Here is a 25870-nt window from a genome sequence, read left to right as displayed (position 1 = left end):
ATGACCACTCTTATGATTATGTAACCTTATTATGCTTATTATGTAGTCATCATAGTTTTCAGAAATAGCCTGGGTGGACTGGAGAGGGAGGGAGCTTTAAGTCAACATTACGTCAACATAGTAGTGCAGTTTTCCATGTAATGACCCCTTTAGGAGGAGAGAACAACATGCTTTGAATTTGATTTGCATTTACCACATTTCCTTTTCAACTGTATTTGTGTGTTATCTTTCTCTCCCTAAAGGTGAATAATGTTGACTTTCGGGGCATTGTGCGAGAGGAGGCCGTGCTGTTCCTGCTGGAGATCCCACGGGGTGAGGTCGTGACCATTTTGGCACAGAATAAAACTGAGGGTGAGAGCAAGAGACACATATTAAACACACAAAACTGCCCCTCGCTTGACCTCAGGGAACACAAAAACACTGAATTATTTTATTTATTTATTCTATTTGTTATTTACAACACCTTTTGTTTTCATTATAATTACATTTTATTTATGTATGTATTATCCATTTATTACTTATCTATTTATTTGTTTATTTGTTTACAACACCTTTAGTTTTTATTATATTGCATACAAATCTTTTTTTTTTAACTGTGTATTGTTTTTACAACACCTGTTGTTTTTAATTACTTTTTTATTGTTTTTTATCTATCTATTTGTTTATTTGTTTACAACACATTTTTTATTATAATTGCATATTTATTTATGTATCTGTTAATTTTTTATCTATTACATTTTTATTTGTTTACAATATATTGTTTTGTATTTTATTATTATTTTATTTTATCTATTTGTTATTTAGAACACCTTTTGTTTTCATTATAATTACATATTTTATTTATTGTATTATATATCCATTTATTACTTTTTATCTATATATCTATTTATTTATTATTTGTTTGTTTACAACACCTTTTATTTTTACTATATTACATTATTTATATATTAATTTATTTATTTATCTATTTTTAATCTATATTGCTTTATTATAATTACATATTATATTAACATTTTATGTATTTTCTATTTATTGTTCATTTGTTTACAGCAAATTTTTTATTATAATTACATATCAATTTATTTACTATGTATCTATTTGTTAAATTTCTTGTATCTATTTAATTTTTATTTGTTTACAATATATTGTTTTGTATTTTATTTTTTTGTATCAATTTTTTTTATCTGTGTATTTTTACAACACCTTTTTGTTTTTATTATAATTACATATTGTTTTATTGATTTATCTATTTGTTTATTTTTTATTTAGGCACCTTTTTTAATAATAATAATTATGGATTTAGTACAGTCTCCGGTACATGTAAATACGGGTTATTTTATTCTTATAAAACATGTTGTCATATCTCTCTGTTTTCTCACACAGTATAAACGAGTCTTAAAATATATAGCTACCATTTGCAATAGGATTGTCATATTTTGGGGGTCATATTTACAAACCCCTACATTATAGCATCCAGTGGGAGAACTAGCGACCAGTATTACATCAGTGTATGTGTGAATGGACCCGGAAGCGCTGTCGTCTCACTCTTCCCCTCCCCCTGTACACACAGAGCCTCGGCTTCTTGCTCATCACTACAAAACCAGTCGTAGCCAGTTTTGGCTCTTCCAGGGACTGCCGTGTCAAGTGTGGTCATGTGCTGGCATGCGCAAACATGCCAAAATACAGATTTTCATGTTTGTGAGCATGTTTGTGAGCTTTTACTTTCTCTTAACTGTTATGTGAGGAACTAAATGCCTCGCATGAAAACCCCATGCTGATGTTAATTGGTTCAGTCCTGATAAAGAAACTTCTGTCGAAGTCTATTGGATTTGGAGTTCAGAAACCAAAAACAAGTTCCTAACCCCATCACAAGACAGCGGGACGCCAGCTCTGACCTCTGCTGTCAGCAGTGACACGGCTCTCTGCTCTATCCCTCTTTTTCTGCTGTCATGCCATCCCTCTATGGCTCTCTCTCCCTGTCTTCATCTCTATTTCTCTTACTCCATCTCCTCTCGGTGTGGGTGTCTCATGGGAAAGCGAGGTCTGGCGCTGTCAGGGGTTGAAGCGCATTTGGTCTGAGCCGAGACAGATGAGGTGTCAGAGCTTTAATCAAGAGGGTGACGGCACCACTACAGGAAATCTGACCGCTGGAACTTTTATCCTTGACACTGTGAATCCTAAGTCAAATAGCACTGAAGTTTTCTATTCAATGGCAGTTTCACTTCACAAATGATAAAATGACATCAAGCATGGAAAACTTACATCATATTGTGATAAATTATTGAATTAGAGTGGTGAATTAAATTGATGTATGGTTTGTTAGGATTGGACGATATTTGGCCGAGATGCAACTATTTGAAAATCTGGAATCTGAGGGTGCAAAAAGTTTTGATATATTTACAGTAGGAAATTTACAAAATATCTTCATGGAACATGATCTTTACTAAATGTCCTAATGAAATTTTGGCATAAAAGAAAAATCAATAATTTTGACCCATACAATGTATTTTTGCCTATTGCTACAAATATACCCCAGCGACTTATAACCAAGACTGGTTTTCTGCTCCAGGGTCACACATTTATTTAGCATGTTTATTTATTTATTTTAATTATATTTTTATACATTTATGCATTTTTACTTTTTAAAGAATCTTTTGAAGATTTGCCAGAATTTCGATTATAATGTTTTTATTTTATATTTACAGCAAGATTTTTATTCTATTTATGTATTTTATTTATTGGTATATTTATATATTATTTTAACTATTTATTTTATTATGTTTATTTTTTATCTATTTTTGCATTTACATAACCTTTTGAGTTGTATTATAATTAATATATTTAATATTTTTTTATTCGTCTACTTTTTTTTGTCTGTTTATTTTTATTTATTTTAAATTATTTTTACATTTACAGTCCCTTTAGATTATTTCATTGTAATTATGCATTTAATTTATTTGTATTTCATATTTATTTTATGATTTGATTTATTTACCTATTATTTATTGTTCTATGTTTATATTTTATCTTTCTATTAAGTTTTTAATTATTTATTTAAAGCATTAATTTATATATATATTTTTTTTATAATAGCACTATTAGTTTTAGTCTTGTTTCACATCTCAGTCTTAACCTTCACAAAATTGAAAAGCATTTTCAGTTGACCCCAAACATTGACATTGCTTGCATCATGCTCTACCAGTTACGCCTGAGACATGTTTGGGAGCTTATGTTTCTGCTTTGTGTCCTAGTTTATGAAGACATCTTGGTGTCCGGTCGAGGGGACTCATTTTTCATCCGGACTCATTTTGAGTATGAGAAGGAGCTGCCTCACTGTCTCGCCTTCACCCGGGGAGAGATCTTCAAGGTGGTGGACACCTTATACGACGGCAAGCTGGGAAACTGGCTGGCCATCCGCTTGGGCAAAGACAATCAGCTGCTGGAAAAGGGCATCATTCCCAACAAGAGCAGGTGAGAACAGAGAAGGGCGGACAATTTTTGCATGAGATTAAAAGATAAATGGTATTTAAGCCTTTAAGTTGGAAACGGTGCAAACATCAAATAGAATATGAATTTGTATTTATATTGGAGTGCAAGCGGACTCTGCTTCTACCACTGTCTATAATGATCTATCGCTTTCTCCCGTGCTGATCAGAGCCGAGCAGATGGCAAATGCCCAGAACACACATAAAGGCTCAGGAAGTGACCGGGCCGACTTCTGGAGGCTACGTGGTCAGAGGGCAGCCAAGAAGAAAGATATGCGGAAGAGCCGAGAGGAAAATTCGGCGGCCGTCTCCACCCGCTTCCCTGCCTATGAGAGGGTGGTGCTGAGAGAAGGTGGGTGCTGCAAACCAAAATAGAAAGTATGACAAAAACTACAAAGTGTACTTTAAAGGTTATTCAACAATTCAGTGTGGTCAGATCAAATGTTTGGAATAATGATTTTTTTGATGATTTTGAAAGTCTTTTATGCTAACAATAGCATTTATTTGATTAAAAAATGAATACTGTGAAACATTTACCGTTTGAAGTAACTATTTTATTTGAATATATTTTATAATGTATAATTTATAATTATGGCAAAACTGAATTTCCAGCATCATTACTCCACTCTTCAGTGTCACATGATCCTTTAGAAATCATTCTAATATGCTGATTTAGAGCTTAATTATTATTGGCACACAGTTATTAATAATAGTTATAAGTATCAATGTTGAAAACCATTTTTGCTTCTTAATAGTTTTGTGTAAATTGTTACTTTTTTTCAGGATTCTCTGATGAATAGAAAATTTACATTTATTTGAAAAAAAAAAAAAAACGTTTGTAATATAATAAATGTCTTCACTGTCTCCAATGATCCATTTAAATTAAGCATCGTTGCTAAAATAAATTATCCATTTTTTCTTTTTTTGTAAATCTTACTGCAAACTTTTTAAAGGTAATGTACCACAATTTAAATATTATAGCAAAAACTGCTTTCAATTGATAATAATTTGATAATAAAATAACAATATCATTCTTTTGACAACATTAAAAAGTCTTAATTATTCCAAACCTTTGACTGGTAGTGTGTGTGTGCGTGCGTGTGTGTGTGTGTGCGTGTGTGTGTGTGTGCGCACTGGTTTGGGTGGTTCATAGGGACACAAATTTGTATAATGACATGGGTATGACAGAGGTATTACAATATGAAGGTGGTTTATGAGGACACTGCCTATGTCCCCATAATTCAGAAGGCTTAAAAAATATGCTAAGTTATGTTTTTTTTTTTTTTTTTTTTTTTTTAATCTAATAATGCACAAAGTTTTCTGTAAGGGGTAGGATTGGTGTAGTGCGATAGAAAATACACCATCAATACAAACATGTGTGTGTAATCAGAAAGCAGCCAGAAAAAGAAACTATAAGGTAAATACCTCACAAAAAACTGATGCAATGGATGGCAAACATCGTAATTTACTTATCATGGTACCTGTATCATTTACACAATAAAGAGTTTAATAATGCTATGGCAGCTTGCACACAACATTAGTCACATCTCTGAGCGGACCGGTCTAATACCGTTAATGAAAGTCTCTGCATACCCACACAGACAGCTGAGAAATTTTTAATACGTTTGAAAAATGGGCTCATCACAGAGAGAGATTGCTCCCTACACACTGTTCATGGAAAAATTACCCAATAAAATCATCATGATTTATGTGACAAAAACCACAGTCAAGAATTTGAAAAAGGCTGTTTTGAATCATTAGTCAAGACTCTTCTGACTCTTCTTTAATCCTTTTTACATAGCTAAAAGCGGGTTTATTACCATTAATATAAACCATTTTGTTATTTAGTCAGGCTAAAACAGATTACCTCTGCTGTGAAATCCTGATTGTAAGCCTTGTCTTCTCCCATAGCGGGATTCCGAAGGCCGGTTGTGCTGTTTGGACCAATCGCTGATGCTGCCAGTGAAAAACTGGCCGCGGAGCTTCCAGACGAGTTTGTAATTGCCAGTGAGTTGATGCTGCTGTCTCTACCATACCATCAATAATGTCCGAAGGGATGCTCACACTGGATTTTAAGCATGCAAAATTGCTTTAGACTCTGTAATTAATATTAGCAACACAATATGATGTCATGCTATTCATGTTATAAAATATAAAAAATTTAATTTTACATGAATAAATAATATATCATTATATATAAATAATATAACAATACATTAATTAAAGTTTGCATATTTTAAACTCGTAGTCACGCGAATGAGTTTCAGACAGCCAATTAACGATTTGCTATACAAAAAAAGTCTGCTAAATGAATAAATGTAAATATAAATCATCAAAAGTAGAGATGCAGCACATTTTTTACATTTTCAAAATTATTCTAATAATAATAATTATTATGATAATGCATATTATTGCTTTTATATAAAAGGTATTTTATACAATTTTATTTATATAATTATATGGAGGATTTTTTGGGGGGGGTCAATCCTTGTTATGAAGTACTTCTATAATTTATAATATAAAATATATATATTTGAAATGCATAAAAAATATAGATAATAATAATAATAATAATAATTGAATGCACATTCTTGCATACCTGCTTTTCCATATCCATAAACTTTCCATGCATATGAATAGGGGCAAATGCATGATAAAGTCAGCGTCCAGAGTGTTACAGCATCCAGAGATTTAGCTAACGTTGAATAAAAATTTATCTTTTGTAGTGCTGTCAAATGATTAATCGTGATTTATCGCATCCAAATTAAAAAAAAATATTTACATAATATATCTGTGTGTGCTGTCTATATTTATTATGTATGTATATATAAATACACGCACATGCAGTATATATTTAGAAAGTATTTACACGTATATTTATATTCATATAATTAATATATAAATATATTTAATATATAAACGTAACATATTTTTCTTAAATATATGCATGCATGGGTGTGTATATACATAATAAACACAGTACACACACATATACTATGTAAACAAAATTTTTTACTTAGGATGCAATTAATCGTGACTAATCGTTTGACAGCACGAATCTTTTGTATTGCATTGTACATGTTTAGTAAGTATTTTTATTTGTAGTTTGATTATACTCATTGTTTTTGTTCAATGGTACATCAGAAACAGAACCCAAAGATGCGGGGTCGGAGAAATCCTCCGGGGTGGTTCGTCTCAACACTATTCGACAGATCATTGAACAGGTAATTGTGTATGCACACAAATTAATAGTTAAAACTTATTGCATTCTTTTGTTTGACATTTTACCAGTACTGAACAGTGACCAATTCTATCATTGATGCAGGACAAGCACGCTCTCCTGGACGTCACCCCTAAAGCTGTGGACACCCTAAACTACACGCAGTGGTACCCTATAGTCATCATCTTCAGCCCGGACAGCAAACATGGGGTGAAGGCGATGAGACAGAGGATCATCCCCAGCTCCAACCGCAGTGCCCGCAAACTCTACGACCAGGCTCTGAAGCTCAGGAAAACCTGCTCACACCTGTTTACCGGTCAGTCCTGGGGTCCAGACACCTCATTAAACAAAATCTGTCATTATTTTCTCAACCCTCAACCCTTTTCTCAACCCTAAAGTCTTTTAATTAGCTTAAATTCAAATTATTTGATTGCTTATTTTAATTAAAGATCCTAGCATTATAGAAGCTTGTTGTGCTTGGGTAGCTTGTACATTTGTAAAAATGGATTATAAAATGATTGTGTTAATTGAAATGCTTATAAACTGAATTGTGGGGAAGTGCAGTAAAGAGAAGCTATCACATACTGTGATTGGCACATATCAATATAAACTGACTTTGACACAGATTCCAATTTGAAAATCTCCAAGTGATTAAAGCAGCTGATGGAAACACAGTGAGATAAATAGATCAGGTTGAACCTAGAGAACAGTTGACCCAAATGCTTTGATTTCCTCTCTCTCTGTCCCTCCCCCATCGGTCTGTTAGCTGTTATCGATCTGAACTCGGCTAATGATGCCTGGTACGGCAGTTTAAAGGAGACCATACGAGACCAGCAGACCCACGCTGTGTGGGTCTCAGAGGGGAAGGTAAAAACAATGGACGATATAGTTCTCCACCACCTTCTATCCACTCTGAAACAAAACCTTCTGTTAAAGTCACCATGAAACACTGTTTACAAACTATTTTGCCTCTGCAAAATAGTCAAACCGAATCTAAAATGAGAACAAATGCAAGCTGGGACATAATTGAAATCGCTGTATTCATCAATTGTATGTCACATTTGATAAAAGCATATGCTAATTGAAAATTTTACATTTTCAAGATTACTCTAATATTAATTAAACATAATAGTATTGCTATTATATAAAAGGTAACTTGTATAAAAAGTATACTACTGATATATTAATATACATATTAAATAAAGCTTATAGTAATAATAAATACATTAATAATACATAAATATTATAATATTACTTATTTACATATAAACATTACATATTAATGTCAATATTCTAAAATAGAGCAAGTTTTTTTTTGTTTTTTTTTGGAGGTCAGTCCTGTCATGCAGTAGTACCTGTCATCAATAAAAGAAAAAAAAAATATATATAATGGAAAAATCTCAAAATTATAGCTAATAATAGTACAAAAACCTTTTTTTTTTTTTTGCCATTTATGTAAAAGATGAAAATGAAGAGCTTAAGTTAGAAACAGACTAAGTTAGGAAATATCTGGAATATTTCACACCTGGCAACATCTCCTCAAAACAACAGTAAAATTATTTAAAATTTATCCCATGATTACTGAATTATGATCTTAAGACAAAACAAAAAAACATAATTGTTTTCATCTTATATGAATAAGAAATATAGTAAAGAATATTTCATATGTATCTCTTATCATGTCAGATGTTTGTTCTATTCGACTGTAAGTGCCCTGCGAAGTGAACATCACAGGAAATTCCGCCATTATTCTAGTTCGAAATGAGTGTATATGTTCCATTCAAAGTGCATTAAAGTGTGCGAGACGAGAATTTAAATTCTATTTATTTACAGAGGTATATGATGTCCACTCGTCGGTGTGTGAAGACGCTGCAGGCAGTGGCGTGTCGCATATCCGTGAGTGAATGCTCCGAAGTGAAGCAAACTTCAATGGATTCAAACTTCAGCGAGTAGGGAGCAATGAACACTGTGTAGGGATCATATCAATCGGAACACAGTTCATGAACTTCATGTACGTAGATCTGGTTATCTGAATCAGGTGTGTTAACTGAGAGAGACATGCAAAATATACAGAGCGTCACATGATGGACTGGGATTAATAATACTTTTATAGCATTTATTAATATTAGTTCATGTTAATTTCAGCATTTAGTAATGCATTATTAAAATAAGTTGTGTTTGTTAACATTAGTTAATGCACTGTGCACTAACATGAACAAACAACGAACAACTGTATTTTTAATAACTAACATTTACAAAGATTAATAAAGAGTGTAATCAATGTAGTGTTCATTCATGTTAACTAATGTTAACATGACGTGTTACCAGAAATATTAACTGAAAATATTATCAAATTTATCTAAAATATTAACACATGATGAATCATGTACAGTACATTATTATCAGGAATGTGCATAAAAAATCTATTATGATTTCATGTTGACTTTAATGCAACATTTTACATCATCTCTTTACTTTAAGATTCCTTCATTCATATTTTCCCACTTTATCTTTCCCAGTATTCCTGAATGTTTTCTTTACAGTTAAACCTTTAGTTTACCTACTAATGCATGCTTTCCTTTTCTGACAGTCTTGAGAGTCATTCCTCCTGTTTTTCTGTGCTTTTACTGTTCATCATTCTTCGGTGGTGCTCTACAGCTTTCGTTCTGTTTTGTTTTTGTTTTTTGTTTTCACTCCTCTCTGTACACAAGATCCATCATGTGTCTCTTTTAGCTGGATGGGACGGAGGGGGACCTTGACGTTCACGACGACCGCATGTCGTATCTCTCTGCCATGAGCGCTGATTATCTCAGCATGGACAGCCGGCTGACCAGTGACTACGACGACACGGCAGACGAGGGCGGGACTTGCACAGATAACGAAACGGACGAGCCGCTCGATCGCCAGCGGGTGTCAGCCATTAGCCGCTCCTCTGAGCCAGTCATGCCAGAGGAGGTTAGAGCACACATGCACACGTTTAACACATCTACAGTGTTCCCACTTCCATGGAAAACCTGGAGATATCAGAGAAGTTGCACATAGTTCCACGCACGTGCATGCATACTAATTCCAAAACATTGTGGGCTGTTTATTATGCCTGACGACACATATGGATAATGCATCTTTCACAGTGATTGGTGAACTGCTTGCACATGCATTGACATCTGCACACTTAAACATGCTTGCTGCGACGGCATCCCTCACACTTGCCTAGATCAGCACAAAGTCAGCTCAAGGAAAGACAGCAGAGGTCGAGCCAGCGGGGAAATACATATTCACATTGAGAACAAGACATAAGCACACACTTGTCATGCACGCATTACATGCTGTAAATCCAGGAAGTGCACAGTAATGAGTTTACATGGCAAATCACATGGATTTCATGCTTTCCATAAACCGATGAACATTAAGTGCATCTGTAGTGTAAATGCAAAAAAGCAACCACTTCTGCCTCCTTCTGTTAGATGTTAGAAATACAACATTCTTAATCACTAAATATTTACTGAATAGATATGATTATTCTCAAATATCATTATTAGGGTTTCTGGGGTTATGAAAAACCTGGAAATAACAGGGAATCAGTGTTGTGATTGTTAAATAAAACTAAAATGTTTTTGTTAAATGAAGTGTAATAAAAAGCTATGTATATAAATATATGAAGTTATATCTATGATGGAAAACTTTAGCTTGAAAAACTTAATAAAAAATTTGAAATGTTGCCTTGGCAACTAACTCAAAAATATGTTTTTAAATTAAAGTACTAAAATTACTAAAGCTGAAGTAAAAAATAAAGCTAAATAGTAAAAAAAAATTCTAAAAATGTTTACATTTTATTTATTAGTAAAATTTTATTTTTGTGAAATATTCTTACATTTTATTAAACATTTTATAAAAATGGCAAAAGCACATAACAACATTACTAAAATTGAAATTAAAACTGAAAATAAAAAATAAAAGCTAATTCAAATAAAAACAAATTAAAGCTAAATAGAGATATAAAAAAATGACAAAAGCACATAATGACTGTAACTTAAACTAAAATTTAAATTTAAAAATATAAAAAATAAAGGTTAATTCAAAATTAGCTTTTATAATAATAATTATAATAAATACAAAAAAATACTAGAACAAAAATATATATATATACTATAACAGTATATAAATAATCCTAAAAGTTTGTATACTATTGGGAAAATTGTGATTTTAAAAGGCCTTATAAATATAATTCATAAATTATGTTAAAAATGGTAATAAATAATGGTAAAAAAATATGTAATAAAATAAAATAATATACAACTTTTTAAGAAGCCTTTTAAAGTAACCATACAGAGCTGGAAAAGTAAAGAAAGTGAACTGGTCAAAACAAAAGTGCGGCAAACTTGGATGGATGTTAATGTTAAATCAGAAGCATGCTATACTGTTGGCCCAAGACAAATGCATTCCAGACCGTTTTCTGTAGTGTGTGTGTGTGTGTGTGTGTGTGTGTATGTATGCATGCATGAATGCATTCCCCTGCCTAGACGTCTTTCTATGTTATCTATCTCTTTCTTGCTTCCTCAGATCCTCAGGAAGTCCAGCCCAGAGATTCGATGTCGCATCCGGCGGGTGGGCAGCAGAGAGATGCTGACAGAGGCTAGTCCCCCCTTAATGTCCACCTTCCTGCCTGACCCCGCAAAGGTGAGCTCCCCAATGGCTTTCCTTTCTTAAAAACACCATTCATCAAGATATCTGAATAGTGTCAAAAAGAGACTAGAAATTTGCATACAGTTGACACTTAAGCCACACTTTAAAAGGATGAAATACATTGATATTTTATTATGTGACATGCATCCATTTTTAAGTTTACAAATATCTTTGCAGTAAAGACTGTAAACTGACTCTGACTAACACAACTCTTCCCCTGACTGCACCCGCACTCATGCAGAAGAACGGCCTGATTTGGCGCAACCATTTTTCCAGCAGCTCAGAGTCCTCTCGCAGCAGCTCAGTGACACATGTTGGTACGCTGTAGAGCCGTGTTCACTGTTGTGCCAAATTGGCTAAATAACTAGTACTTGAAAGCTACTGTCAGCATCTATAGATGATTTTGAACAAATCGTACCAGTCACATACACCGTGACCATGTAAAAAAAATTAAAAAGCATTTACAAAAAGTAACAATAGTTAATAAAAAATTTAATTTTAAAGTTTTTTCAAATCTAGTTTAGTGTAAATTTATATTATAGGCCTATTATATATTTATTATATTATTATTAATTAATATATTTTCAAAATACATTAAAGCCCCGTTCACACCAAGGACAACTATAAAGATAACGATATTAGCGCTCACACCGTTGAACGATATCATTTGTTTATTCTAAGCACACGCTCATCTACCACTTTAAATTCTCAAGCTCGTTATAGCAGGATGGATTCTGATTGGGTGTCAAAAATTGTTCTGAAAGTGATTCCAAGGATATCGTTTCTCTGTGCCTTTATCGTTATATCTGTGGTGTGGACTCTGCTATTCTTAAATATTGAGAACAATTTTTAGAACTATATCTTTATTGTTATCGTCTTTGGTGTGGCCTTAACTTCTGATTTAACTTCAAATATGTTAAAAAGGAAATTAATATATGTAGAAATTAACAGCATCGATAACCTAGAGAAATGCTATAAAAATTGTTGTTTATTAACTATATGTATTAATTATATGTAAATATAAGGAGATTTAGTATTATTACATATTGTGGTATTTATTAACATTTTAATGAGCTTTTTTTATATTTTGTTTTTATTTGACTTAAAATTAAAAATCATTACTTGCTTTTGTTCTTTTAATTCTTTTTTAAAAAGTTATATTTAGCTTTAATTTGTTTTATTTCAGTTTTAGTCATTTTAGTTCATTTTTTAAAAAATTCTATCTTTCTTTCTTTCACATTACTTTCAAGTAATATTTTTTATTTTATTCTATATTTAATTGCAGTTAATAGTTAATAGTTTAGTTTACTATAACTGTTTCATGATTCCTAATGCATTAATTCATGTTTACGAATTGCACCTTAATTATAAAGTGTTTCTAGTAGTTTTTAGCATTTTGGCAGTGTTTATATAAAAACTGGAGCAATTAGTTAGGAGTTTGAGATTGTACTAGTAGGTAGTGTTGTGTTAGTAGGTTTTGTGTTTGGAATCTTGGAGCTCAGTGTGAAAAATTCAGTGGTGACGATATAATCCATATAATGCTGGCATTTACCTGTGGTTTAGGAAGAGAAGTGTAGTAGGAAACCCTGTGATTCAATTTGGTAGTGCTGTTCTCCTTCATATTAATTTGTCTTTCAGGTAAAAATGCTGTCTCAAGTGGAGGCGTCACGGGGGCAGTTTGACCCCTCTCGAAACTACGACTCTCGTTCAAGCAGTCCCCCGAGCAGCGAGCACCCGCGCAGCCAGAACTCTCCTGCAAAAACCAAACCCCCACCTCCCCCCACAGCTCTCAAACCTACCTACGCCTCCTGCAGCTCCAGAAGCCTCGTAAACAGCCCCCCGGTACGGGACAGCAAACCTCTGGAGCTCAGGCCTGACGATCCCTCTCAGAGGTCTTTCCTGGGCAAAGTGAAGGCCTTTGAGCAGATGGATCACTTGGCCCGGACACAGCGAGTCATGGAGATCCAAGAGGTCCAGAGCGCCAGGGTGAGTTTTCACCGTCTTTAGGTTTTGCATGAACAATGACAATTCAAAAACTCTTCCTTCCTTGGATTTGTCAACCAGTAACTTGGTATTGTAAATGCTAGTTCCAGAAACTTGACCTACATGTTTTCTAATTGCTCAGAAATAAATTTACATTTACTGCAAAAGTAAAATTCATTCTTTGTGAAAGAGTCAGTGGAGGTAGATTATTTTATTTTAATTCATTATTTCATTGAGTTCATTCATTATTTCTTTTACTTTTATCCTCTACAGTGACATGCGAAAGTTTGTGAACCCCTTCCAGAATCTGTGAAAATGTGAATAATTTTAACAAAATAAGAGAGCATACAAAATGCATGTTATTTTTTATTTAGTATTGTCCTGAGTAAGATATCTTACATAAAAGAGGTTTACATTTAGTCCACAAGACAAAAAAATAGCTGAAATTATTCAAATAACCGCATGCAAAAGTTTGGGAACCCTTGGTTCTTAATACTGTGTGGTTACCTGGATGATCCATGACTGTTTTTGTTTTGTGTGAAGGTTGTTCATGAGTTCCTTGTTTGTTCTGAACAGTTAAACTTAGCACTGTTCTTCAGAAAAATCCTCCATGTCCTGCGGAATCTTCAGTTTTCCAGCATCTTATGCACATTTAAACCCTTTCCAGCAGTGACTGTATGATTTCCATCTTTTCATACTGAGGACAACTGAGGGACTCAAACACAACTATTAAAAAAGGTTCAAACATTCACTGATGCTCCAGAAGGAATGATGCTCCTTCCAAATGATAAATACCAGTTGATGTGGCAAATCATAATTCTGATGAACTCATGCCTAAATATTTATGTTAGAAATTCTAGTGTTTGATTTGTCTGTTTTCAGTTGGAGATTGCACAGAAACATCCAGACATCTATGCCGTCCCTATGAAATCTCAGAAACTGGACCACAGCAGACCACAACCTATCGGGTGAGAGTCTGGCTTTGTTCAGAAGGTGTGGTCACATGAGCAAAATTTTGCAAGCGAAAATGTATATTTTTCCAATTGTGTAGTGATGTATGAAGCACAGCTCATACAGAAGTTACTTTCAAGCCAAGCAGCTTTTTACAACTCTGATTTGTGAAATATGAGAAATTCCCAATCATGTGCATTCCTACTGAACTGTATGGATTTCATCCACAAAAATTAGCAGGATAAATGCACACTCAATTTTGCTGTGTTTGCTTTGCGTCCAGCTCCAGTGCGCGACCAGAGCCCCAGACACCTCCTTGCAAGCTGCCATACTCAGAGAGCCGACCGCTCGGCCTCTGCGAGGAGCCCGGAGAGGAGTTTCGGCATCAGCTGGCGGAGCAGACCAAGCGCGGCTATTACACCACCACACAAAAGTATCAGGACACTGAGCTGTAGAGTTCCTCTGCTTCGGCTCACCGCACAGCTTCACCATTCCACCGGGGCGCCGCCCTGCATCAAAACTGCTGCTGACTTGGAAGTCCCGTTTGCTTTTAAGTTTCCCACGCATATATTTGTCTTTTTCACTACAGAGAAGTTCAACTTTCTGTCCATGACGATAGAATCTTATTGTTTTTATATATATATATTTGCATTAGTTTTGTTTCGCTCCTTGTGATCCGAGAATCATGTTTTCTTGCCTATGCAATTTTTTAAGTTTCTGCAACGCAACAGAAACGTCTCGCCACGAGTCTCTCTCTCTCTCTCTCTTCACTCCATGAAAACCTTAAACCTGTCGTGTGCTACAAACCAGCTTTTTGTTACTTTCTTTTTATGAGCCTGACGAAGCAAAACTGTTTTAAAACGTCACACTCTTCAAGGTTTATACTATCTTTGCATTCCTTCATTTCTGATCATGTGTGTATATGATGTAAAACAATACACTGGATTTTGTTACTACGTTTTGAAGTGCCTTTTACTTTACAAATAACGTTGGAGGTTTGAGAACTTGACAATCCAGCCCTCTGGACAATATTTTTGCTGCTTACAGCTCCAAGGAAAAACAGGGAAAAGTCAACACCAAAACCCTTAATACCGTCCGCCCATATCCTCAGTGTAGCGACAGAAACGACTGACGAGTTTCCAAAACGGACGCTTCACCAATCAGGTCGATGCTGATCGGTTTGAGCGATTGAAATTGCTGTGGTCACGGTTTCTTATTTCAACCCCACCGCATTATGTTTTTAACACGCTTGATTGTACGTTGGTCCGCTTTACCTCCACATATTGGTTCAAAGTGCTACTAAAACTCGTGGATTATATTTTGATGGCTTCCACTGTGTGTGAGGGTCACACGCCCAGAGAATATTCCCTGGACATTTACGTTCAGGTCTACTGTGGAATTTCACTCTACTACACCAAATAAAATAAACTATATTGACATTACTGACTTAGTTGTGTGCTTTTATTAATCCAACAGGTTAGAATCCATCATCCAATGGGATATAAACTGAAGGGATACATTTTTCTCAAATTTAAAGGATAGTTCACGCACAAATTTAAATTCTGTGACCATTTACTCACCCTAATGTCATTACAAATGAGATATTTTGAAGACTGCTGGGAACCAAACAACATTTGAGCGCACTGACTTTGTATGGACAATGATCAAAATATCTTTTTTCACAGAAGGCATACAGGTTTGAAACAACATGACTATCCTTGTAAACAACCCAATAACAAAGCCATGACAATCAAAACCTTACTAGTATCACTGCTTCACTGGTTCACTGGTTCACTGCTTCACTGGTTCACTAGCTTCACTGGTTTATTGTATACAAAAAAGGAGATGTTACTGCGATTTCCCATCTGTGTGGTATAAGTAATGGAAATTGATTCTGTCGTTAAACGCAGTGGTTTCATTGGGTCCAGTGAGTCGATTCTTGTTCAGCGCCGTGTTAAAGCCATTATCCTTATACATGCCACTTTTCAGAAGATGCTCAGAAAACTTCCGACGACTTCCGATAAAGGTTGTCTGAAAATTAAACCGTATGTGTAAATACTATTTTTTGAATAATCTTAACAAGGCAGTGTGTGCTGTGTACTCACCGGCATTTCATGTACTGTTGGTTTTTTGCTTCCATATGTTTGATTTGTCGTTTGGTATAAAGGGTTGATCATTTTTTTGCTGGAAAGCATAATGAGGCTTATTATTTATATATATATATATATATTATATGTGTATGTATATATGTGTGTGTGTGTGTGTGTGTGTGTGTGTGTATATGTATATATGTATATGTGTGTGTATATACAGTGGGTACGGAAAGTATTCAGACCCCTTTAAATTGTTCACTCTTTGTTATATTGCAGCCATTTGCTAAAATCATTTAAGTTCATTTTATTTCCTCAATGTACACACAGCACCCCATATTGACAGAAAAACACAGAATTGTTGACATTTTTGAAGATTTATTAAAAAAGAAAAACTGAAATATCACATGGTCCTAAGTATTCAGACCCTTTGCTGTGACACTCATATGTTTAACTCAGGTGCTGTCCATTTCTTCGGATCATCCTTGAGATGGTTCTACACCTTCATTTGAGTCCAGCTGTGTTTGATTATACTGACTGGACTTGATTAGGAAAGCTACACACCTGTCTATATAAAACCTTACAGCTCACAGTGCATGTCAGAGCAAATGAGAATCATGAGGTCAAAGGAACTGCCTGAAGAGCTCAGAGACAGAATTGTGGCAAGGCACAGATCTGGCCAAGGTTACAAAAAAGATTCTGCTGTACTTAAGGTTCCTAAGAGCACAGTGGCATCCATAATACTTAAATGGATGATGTTTGGGACGACCAGAACCCTTCTTAGAGCTGGCCGTCCTGACAGAACTGAAGAGGATCTGCAAGGAGGAATGGCAGAGGATCCCCAAATCCAGGTGTGAAAAACTTTTTGCATCTTTCCCAAAAAAGACTCATGGCTGTATTAGATCAAAAGGGTGCTTCTACTAAATACTGAGCAAAGGGTCTGAATACTTAGGACCATGTGATATTTCAGTTTTTCTTTAATAAATCTTCAAAAATGTCAACAATTCTGTGTTTTTCTGTCAAAAAGGGGTGCTGTGTGTACATTAATGAGGAAAAAATGAACTTAAATGATTTTAGCAAATGGCTGCAATATAACAAAGAGTGAAAAATTTAAGGGGGTCTGAATACTTTCTGTACCCACTGTATATATGTGTGTGTGTGTAATATATATAATATATATATATACACACACACACTTAAATATGCATTCTCGTACTCCTACGTTTAGCTTCAGCCCTAATTAAACACCTAAAACTGTTAATCAAAGTCTTCAGGATTACGTTACTAGAAACTTCCAAGCAATTTTTTTGGAGCTAGTTACATGTTTCTCCAGGAGCAGGATTATGTAACTAAAGAGCTAAAAACTAACATATGAATACATATATTAATGAATGAATTTAGATCACACATGATGCACCGCGGCTGAATAACTCATCTCACCTGTATCCTCTGAAACACTCCGGATTATTAAAGCGAGCTGGTAAGTTTTTATCCACTTTGTACACATCGCTTGTCTTTATTTCAGTTGTATTAGACGATGGTTCAGGCTCCGCTCTTGCTCCTTCATTTGCGAAAAGATCGTCCATGTTTCCGTTGCTCCGAGGCCTCAGTGAATCCGTGGTTGCTATCAACATTGTAACTAAGTGACGTCATGCGTATTTACATGGTTGGTTTTTATGTGGGTTCTTTTTTCACAAATTTGTTTTCAAATGTGGAAAACGCATAAGTTTACACAACTCTTTATTTGTAAGCAAGATACAAATTAAGATAAAGAAATAACACACTTCTACTGAGTGAAATTGCACGTTACTTTTTGTCTTTGTTGAAGTTAATGAAAAATAATTTACTTCAATAAATCAGTGCATAAAAGTAGTGTCATTAGAGTAAATCATATGGCAACTTACCGTTTCATAAGAAAATATAAGAATCCAATAAATATAAAAAATATTTTAAAAAAACACAAATTCAATAAACGCATCAATTGCATAGAATTGCACCAGCGCTGGGGATTTTTATTTTTTTATTTACTAAATAAAAAAGTAATAATTAACAATATTGTGTAACCCCATAAAAAAGTAAGCAATTGTGTTACTTATTTAGCCTACTTTTTATGGAAAGTAATGTAGTACGTTATTTTTTCTCATCTGGGCTGGGCTTGTTTTAGAGGGCGCAGCTCAAACAAACCTTTCTGCCATTCTTGAATGCAGAAGAAAGTTCAGCACTCTTTAGCAATAAATAAAAATACATTTTAAAAAATGAAACGTTATGTTTATCTAAAGTTATTAGCACGGTTGAATTGGATCATCAAAGGCCAGTTACACTGGTTAATAAAATGGGATTAAATACATAAAGGATATTTGTGTTATTTAACATTTAATTATTGCATATTCTGAGTTTGCAGTTCACTGTTTTTATTCATTTTGAGGAATATTGAATCTTTTTGTGCAAGCATGTTAGTCTAGACAGAACTACAGCATCATGCTTACACAGCGCTCACAACACCTGCACTTTCTCCTGATTTCTCTCAACATAGGGACAAGAGAACTGTCAGCCAATAAATGGGAAAACAAAGCAAGTATGTAGCATTACGTATTCGAAAAAGTAACTCCGCATTACCCCCAACACTGTATTGCACTTTTATTACAAAAGCAAATAGATTACAATGCATGTTTGTCAGATGTCCACGGACCTCTCAACCTGTAGTCAATGAAAGAACAACCGATTCAACCATTATTCTTAGATTTATTTATTAGTTCATCATGCAACCACATCTACATGAACCTTTAACACATTTTGTACTTTTACAATACATTAAGCAGTTGTCTTATACATTTACTTGACTGTTTTAAATGCTGCATACGGAAATGTAATGCTGCACCCTTTATGAACAGTTTTGAACAGTTATCATCCAGAATTCCCACTCCTTGGATTGTATGCAGTTTACTTCATTTCAAACCTAGAATGCAAGTGTAAAGTGTGCATTTATGCAAGTGAAACATAGTGAAGAAATGTTTCCTATTAATACATTTGCTTCCAAACCTGCTTTGAGTTTCTCCCCGCTGATAAACACACTGCCACAGTGCATTATTACTCACGGTACGAGTTTGAGTCTGGCCTAGCGCGTACCAAAAGTAATAATGGACTGTGAAGCAGTTAAAAAAGGCTCCTTTCTTCTCATCAAGGCACGATTTTGTAAAATCAAACGGAGCGTATGGTTTTAAAACATGCAGAATGTAAACATATTTATGATTTGCTACAATTTTGCATACTTTACCTTTTGCAGACTTAAGAAGTTACATCTTAGTCTTCACTTTTCTTCATTAGTGGCCCTCAGAGGTGCCTGATTATTTATGAAAGGTTAAATCCATCCATTGCTGCAGTGATGGAGTAGAAAAACATGATGTAATACTTTAAACAATGCAGTATTGTTAGACAGACTTCTCTATCAGAATGCTGAAAATAATGCTGAATAAACACCCTGCTTAATATTACAATTTGCCAACTGAGGGTGCAATTTTATATAGCATGGTCAGCCGATGTAGTGTGATTAAAACAAAGTACAAAAGTGTTTCTAAAATGTTAAACAAAACTTAAAATGCTCTATAATTATCATATAATGCTTTCTTAAACATCTAACGAATATGAAGTAAAATCAGGTGATCTAATAAAAAAGGAACGGTCTCTCACATAATTTATAGCTTTATACTGCCAACAAGCTAAATTATGCATTAGGACAACTTTGGGAGTAAAGCCAAGAGCCAACTGAAAAATACCACAATACTTATCATTGCAGTGTCCATATATATATATATATTAAATATTACTCTAATGAACTTAAATATTACCAATAGCTTGGTCTAATTAAAGCAGCTCCATAAAGCAGTGACAATTGTTCATTAGAATCCCAAAGTAGCATATAATGTAAAGTGTGACCCAAAATCCTTGGGAAAATGTTAGCTCTATAAACTCTACCTGATAATTATGGATCTGTTTCCAAATATATGCTGGTCCAGCTGGTGAACCTGAGATATGAGGAGGTCCATAGACGAAGGTTTGAGCTCCAGAAACAGGACTTCAGTGATGTGGTCATTGTAGCCTATACAGCTCTGTCTGGATATGTGAGAAGTGAAATGCTTTTGTCCTGATAGAGGTTCTTTTTATTGAACCTTCCTGTGGAAGTGAGGAATCAGGATGGTCATTCCCCAAAGCGGAATTCCTGTGTGTGTTTGGAACTGATAAAACTGCTGTAAAGAACAAACTCCATCCTTCTAGAACCGCTGGAGTCTGTCAGTGAACTCAGAAGAATTTAGCACACTTTTGAAGTGGAAAATTAGGTACACTTAAGAAGAAAAAACAAGCTTTTTTAGAATTACTGCATCTATGAATTTGACATTTTATGTAGTTTCGCTTGGGTCTGTTAAAATATGGAAAATGAAAAGCTGTCCTCCATTGTATTTAGAGAGAGGGAAACGTGTCATTTTTTCCTGCAAAAGTTAAATGTGTTCAGAAAAGTTATCATAGTTTTAGTGACACTGCCATAAATTATAAACAAAGTATGAAAAAAGTCCAGAGTTTTCATGTTATTAGATTTTTAACAAAAATTACATTTGTACCAAGGGAGCATTTTACCCCACCTATACGGGGCAAAACGCCCCCATGGGTGGGGTAAAATAAAATGCCCACCTGTCCAACAAAGCAATTTGCTTTAAACATTTACAGCACAATCAGAATACAGACAGTTTTTGCTTAAAATTCCAAAGAATATAATCTATAATTATGAATTACAAGATTATAATAGACTATTTGAAACATTTTGTTAGCTGATGCTAACTGGCTAGCTAGCTAACTAGCTACCTGATGCTAACTTGAGGCAATTTTTAAATCTAAAATCCAAATGTTTAAATTCAACCAACTAGTTAGAATATATTTGATGGAAAAACAAAGGATTTGATGTTCAGAACAGAATAACTACAGTAATTGTCCATTGACCCCGGGGGCGTTATACCCCACACTCTATATTTGAGAAAATATTAAATATTATATTTTTATTAAATAACACGTACTCTCTATCTATAAGCCCTACTGTTCTCATATCATATATAACTGTGATGTTCTACAAAACAACAAGCTTTAAAACACTTTTTTTCTTACTGCTGAAAATTAGATCATTTACTGTGAAATCCGTTTTCTCTCCGGTAAATCACCAGCTTCATAGTGAAAACTTCTACATCACTCTTGTCAACGTAGTCCATAGTTACAATAAAAATTTATCTTGACTTTATTTTGTGGTTATTTTGGGAAAAACAGTAGGGGGGCATTTTACCCCAAGGGTGCGTTTCCCCCCTCTCTACCCCTATATTTTTTTTAATTGGCTTTTATTTATAAATATAAAATATCCCAAAATATGAACACAAAGAAAACCATTGTAAATAAAGTAAAAACAAGAGGCCAACAGATTTTAATTGATGCCTGAAGGTTAGCATGAGGAGGGGGAGAGAAAAGCAGCATTTCCAGTGTCGCAGGAAACAGGAAGCTGCTGGTGGATGAAGATAGCAGTGTCTGCTTCATCCGAACAATAAAAATCTCACCCGCTCAGGAAAAGGATCTGCGTCAGCAGTGAGTGGCAGATTTTAGAAAGACAAAATGGTGCCAAATCCAAAGTGGCGGGAGAAAATCAGTGTTTCACTTAAAGACCTCAAAAGCACAATGGCGTGGTCCTTATACTTCATCGAAAGTAGATTCCACGTTGCTCTGGAATTGCTGTTATGAAACACTTCCGTGGGCAGGGTCAAACATTATTTTACAAATCCAAACCCTTTCCTTAAAACTTTTAACACACTAAATAGGCGCCCAAAGTATGTGGCCACTTCAACTATAGCTTAAAATAGATGAACACTGTAACAAAATATCAAACTATTTTTAATGCAAAACATTTTGCACGTTAGTTTGTTAGTTTTTTTCATCAACAATACTGTTCAAAATGAAGGCAAGTTTTTGAGACTGACTTCATACATCCACCAGCTGATTAAACATTAGAAAGGACATGGAAAAGTGACATTAGTTCTGAGAAAAGATCATTTAATCTAATATATTTATTTATAAAGCGCTTAAAACTACACAGAAGACCCAAAGTACTGAAAAAAAAGACACAAACAGCAGCTAAAACAAAACGCAACACTAAAGAGCATAGATTGAAAAGGTAGAGCACAGACACTGAAAATAAATGATCCAGATTTGGGCCACAAGCAAGCCAAAGGAAGGGCCAATGTCAGCCATGAATAAACCTAATAAAGCAGAACTGGCCACATTGATTTTAATTCTGGCCCAGATCCAACACCTTGTTCTGGCCCACATTCTATGATGGCATTTGGGTGGTCCACTCCTGTTTGCCAAATTTGGGCCACAAGCAAGCCATAGTTAGGCAGCATATCAGCCATGAAAATAAATAAATAAAATAAAGCAGAACTGGCCCAAATCTGGGCCACATTTATTTTAATTCTGGCCCAGATCCAGCACCTTGCTCCAGCCCACATACTACGTGGAATAATGGCATTTGAGCAGTTTGGTCCTGTTTGCCAGATTTGGGCCTCAAGTAAGCCTTAGCATTGCTGAATGTAAGCCAACCAAATAAACCAAAACTGGCCGTAGTTGATTTTTATTCTAACCCTGGTCTTCCCCACATGCTGCATGAAATGGTGGCATTTTGGCAGTGGTCCTCAAGCAGGCCACTTCACAACCACATTTTAGCTACAGTAATAATGAACCAAATAAACCGTAATTATACATTATCTGGGCCACACTAAGCCTTAAGTGAGTAATGCATCGACAATACTCAACATAATGTAAAGAGAAATTTTAAAATGTCCTCCATAAATGTTCAAAAAAGTTCCAGAAATGTGTCCTACTTGATAAAATCATCCCGACCCAAGTTTTGCACAAGCAGCAATTCAAATGTCACAGATAAATATTCAAAGACACATTTAAAAACTGTTCTTCACAAGTTTGAACCTATAGGTGAGAAGCATTTATAAATGCTTCTCACTCAGACTCTACCTACACAGTGAGTCTGTATGTGTCACGGCTACGCTGTGTTAAAGAGTGCTTGACGAAGATGAAAGGTTATCATACTCTAAGGCCTGGTTTCACAGACAGGGCTTAGACTAAACCAGGATTAGGCCATAGTTCAATTAGGACATTCAAGCTATTTTTATAAACATGCCTTAGACAAAACATTACTGTTGTGCATTTTGAGACAAAATAAAGAGACTGATATATTTTAAGATCTGTCAGAGCAAGTTTATTTCAGTTGAAACCGCTCAGACTTGCATTTTAGTCTGGGATTAGGCTTAACCCTTGTCTATGAAACCTGGGGTAAGTCTTTAATCCAACAAGGGTGACATTAGCCAGTGCTCACTGTGCCATATCTTTGCCAAAACTGGCCCAGATACGTTTTAGGATAACTGGGCCACATTTGCTGAAACATATGTGGACCACATTTAGTTCACACCCTGATTAGCCTTTGTCGAGTGGGCCACATTTGGCAAAAATGTGGCACAAATTTGGTTGGCACTATTTGGGCCATATTAACTATTTACCACATGGGCCACTTTAGGGTCACATTCAGAGTACGCATTGCCATGCATCTTTGTCTATAGAGGCCCACATGTGATTTGATATATTTGGGCCATTTTTGCTATTTTACATGTGGGCCACTTCTGGCTTACATCCATTTTGTACAGGCTATAAGAAGGCCAGCAGTGCCGTATCATTGCCTTAAGTGGCCCACATCCGAATGCTATCTGGGATGCGTGTAGTAGGCCTCTGCAAATGTTCTGTGTGCATATACCTGGATGACCTATTACTAAAAAGTGCACAATCAGAGCACACTGTGCTGGGTACCATATCCCACAATGTATTGTGTTCAATATTTCATTTCCATTGTGATAAATTAATCATAAGTAGTATAATTCATGCATTTTACCATCTTTTACCAATTTTTTGAATTATTCAATCAGACTGACAAGAGTTAAGATGATATTGGATTCAAAATGTAAAATAACCTTTTGTATTTTAGATATGCCAATCATGAAATTAAACATGCATGTAATGACAGTAATGAAGTGTATTACTGTTTGTGCCGTAAAGCACACTGGTCCACATCGGTCTTTTTATTTATTTATAGATCTTTTCACAATACACACTGTTTCAAAGGAGCTTTACAGAAAATCATATTAATGTTTATAATATCTTCATGCCTTATAGTGATTTAGCCGGTTAGAGCTGGGCTATAGTAGGCCTATAGTTCACATTTTATGATGATACAGCAAGCATGTACAGCATACATACTGTACTATAAAAAGCTGGATTACATTATGGATTACAAAACTGGATTTTAAAGCTGGATTTTACATTATTTAATTTGTTGTTAATTAATAATTCCTTAATTTATGAGTTATTTGTTACCTGGTGATACTGAGAATAATTAAATCATTGTTATTTTTAGTATTATTTATTTACTATTAATATTTTGAATGAGCTTTTATTTTTATATTTTCATTTTAGTTTAAATATTTCTAATTAGGAGTTTCAATTTTAGTGATTTTAGTAATTCAATTTAAACTTATTTTATTCAGTTGTTTTTAAGTAATAGTTTTTCATCTACTGTTTTAATCAACAACTTTTTTTTTAATCGTTTTAATTAACAAACTTTAATTAGCAACACATGAATTTAAATAAATAAAAAAATTGCAATATGCTAGTATTTCATTACAAAATAGTACTTTTTCCTCCCTAACAGCAGGGGGCGTTTTCCTCAATATGGCTATTATAATTTTGTATTTGGCCACTTGGCAGTGCCATTTCCTGTTACCCACCCCACCTATTTACATCTATGAACAAATCCTACAACAGGCACTTCAACGAAAGCAAACATTTGTTTGTAGCATTGGTATGGTACCAACACGTCATTGATAAACAGTCTGCTACAGATATGTTCAAATGAAGAGGGGTTTCAGGGCAGGAAATCAGTTCTTGGACGCTGAACGATGTGTATTGTGGGAAGCCAGGCCTTTGTGATATTAGGGTGGGGTGGTCAAACTCGGCTTTAAAAAGAAGACGCTATTCAAACTCAATGAACTTGTTTTGAATTCCTGGCCTCCTGAATGGCAAAGCATTCCATCGCTTAGAAATAGAGAGAAGAACAAACAGCGGAAGTGATGCAAGATATTCTGTTCTTTATCTGGCATTCCCAGCCCTCACCTGCTGAACCAATCACACCCCCTCTTCCCCCTGAAGCCTCCTCAACTTTGAGCTTTAGACCGCCGGCCGGGTATGTTTTTAGGAGTGAGAGGAAGCCATTCATCTGAAGCTCTGGGTTCCTGTTAGAGCACTCAGGCAAAACACTGCTTAGCAAGCTACGTTCCCGCGCTGGACGATTGAGGATATGACCTGTTACACGG

The 25870-nt window shown here is 34.8% G+C and overlaps 2 protein-coding genes across 2 annotated transcripts in view; one reads left to right on the top strand and one right to left on the bottom strand.

Annotated features, from left to right (window-relative positions):
- The window catches only part of LOC306848988 (tight junction protein 2-like), a 64738-nt gene extending 48971 nt beyond the window's left edge, over positions 1–15767 (top strand). The window contains exons 12-23 of the mRNA XM_079383791.1: positions 243–351; positions 3252–3471; positions 3656–3837; positions 5397–5492; positions 6630–6709; positions 6811–7021; positions 7472–7572; positions 9439–9660; positions 11266–11382; positions 13027–13374; positions 14254–14339; positions 14606–15767. Coding sequence (XP_079239917.1) covers positions 243–351; positions 3252–3471; positions 3656–3837; positions 5397–5492; positions 6630–6709; positions 6811–7021; positions 7472–7572; positions 9439–9660; positions 11266–11382; positions 13027–13374; positions 14254–14339; positions 14606–14777 — 1944 coding nt within the window. The 3' untranslated portion in view covers positions 14778–15767. The remainder of the gene's footprint in view (positions 1–242; positions 352–3251; positions 3472–3655; positions 3838–5396; positions 5493–6629; positions 6710–6810; positions 7022–7471; positions 7573–9438; positions 9661–11265; positions 11383–13026; positions 13375–14253; positions 14340–14605) is intronic.
- A 403-nt stretch (positions 15768–16170) lies between these two features.
- LOC306849125 (piercer of microtubule wall 2 protein-like) lies at positions 16171–18017 on the bottom strand (the record flags this gene model as incomplete). The annotated part of the gene is made up of 3 exons (XM_079383967.1): positions 17853–18017; positions 16428–16506; positions 16171–16353 (listed from the first exon to the last, which is right to left on the bottom strand). The coding sequence occupies exons 1-3, from the start codon at positions 17996–17998 to the stop codon at positions 16171–16173; spliced, it is 408 nt and encodes a 135-aa protein (XP_079240093.1). The 5' UTR covers positions 17999–18017.
- Positions 18018–25870: the final 7853 nt, after the last annotated feature.

This window comes from Barbus barbus (genome assembly GCF_936440315.1).
Source record: "Barbus barbus genome assembly, chromosome: 29".
NCBI lineage: Eukaryota > Metazoa > Chordata > Actinopteri > Cypriniformes > Cyprinidae > Barbus > Barbus barbus.
Note: the sequence above shows the minus strand (reverse complement) of the source record. Positions and strands in the feature narration are given on the sequence as shown.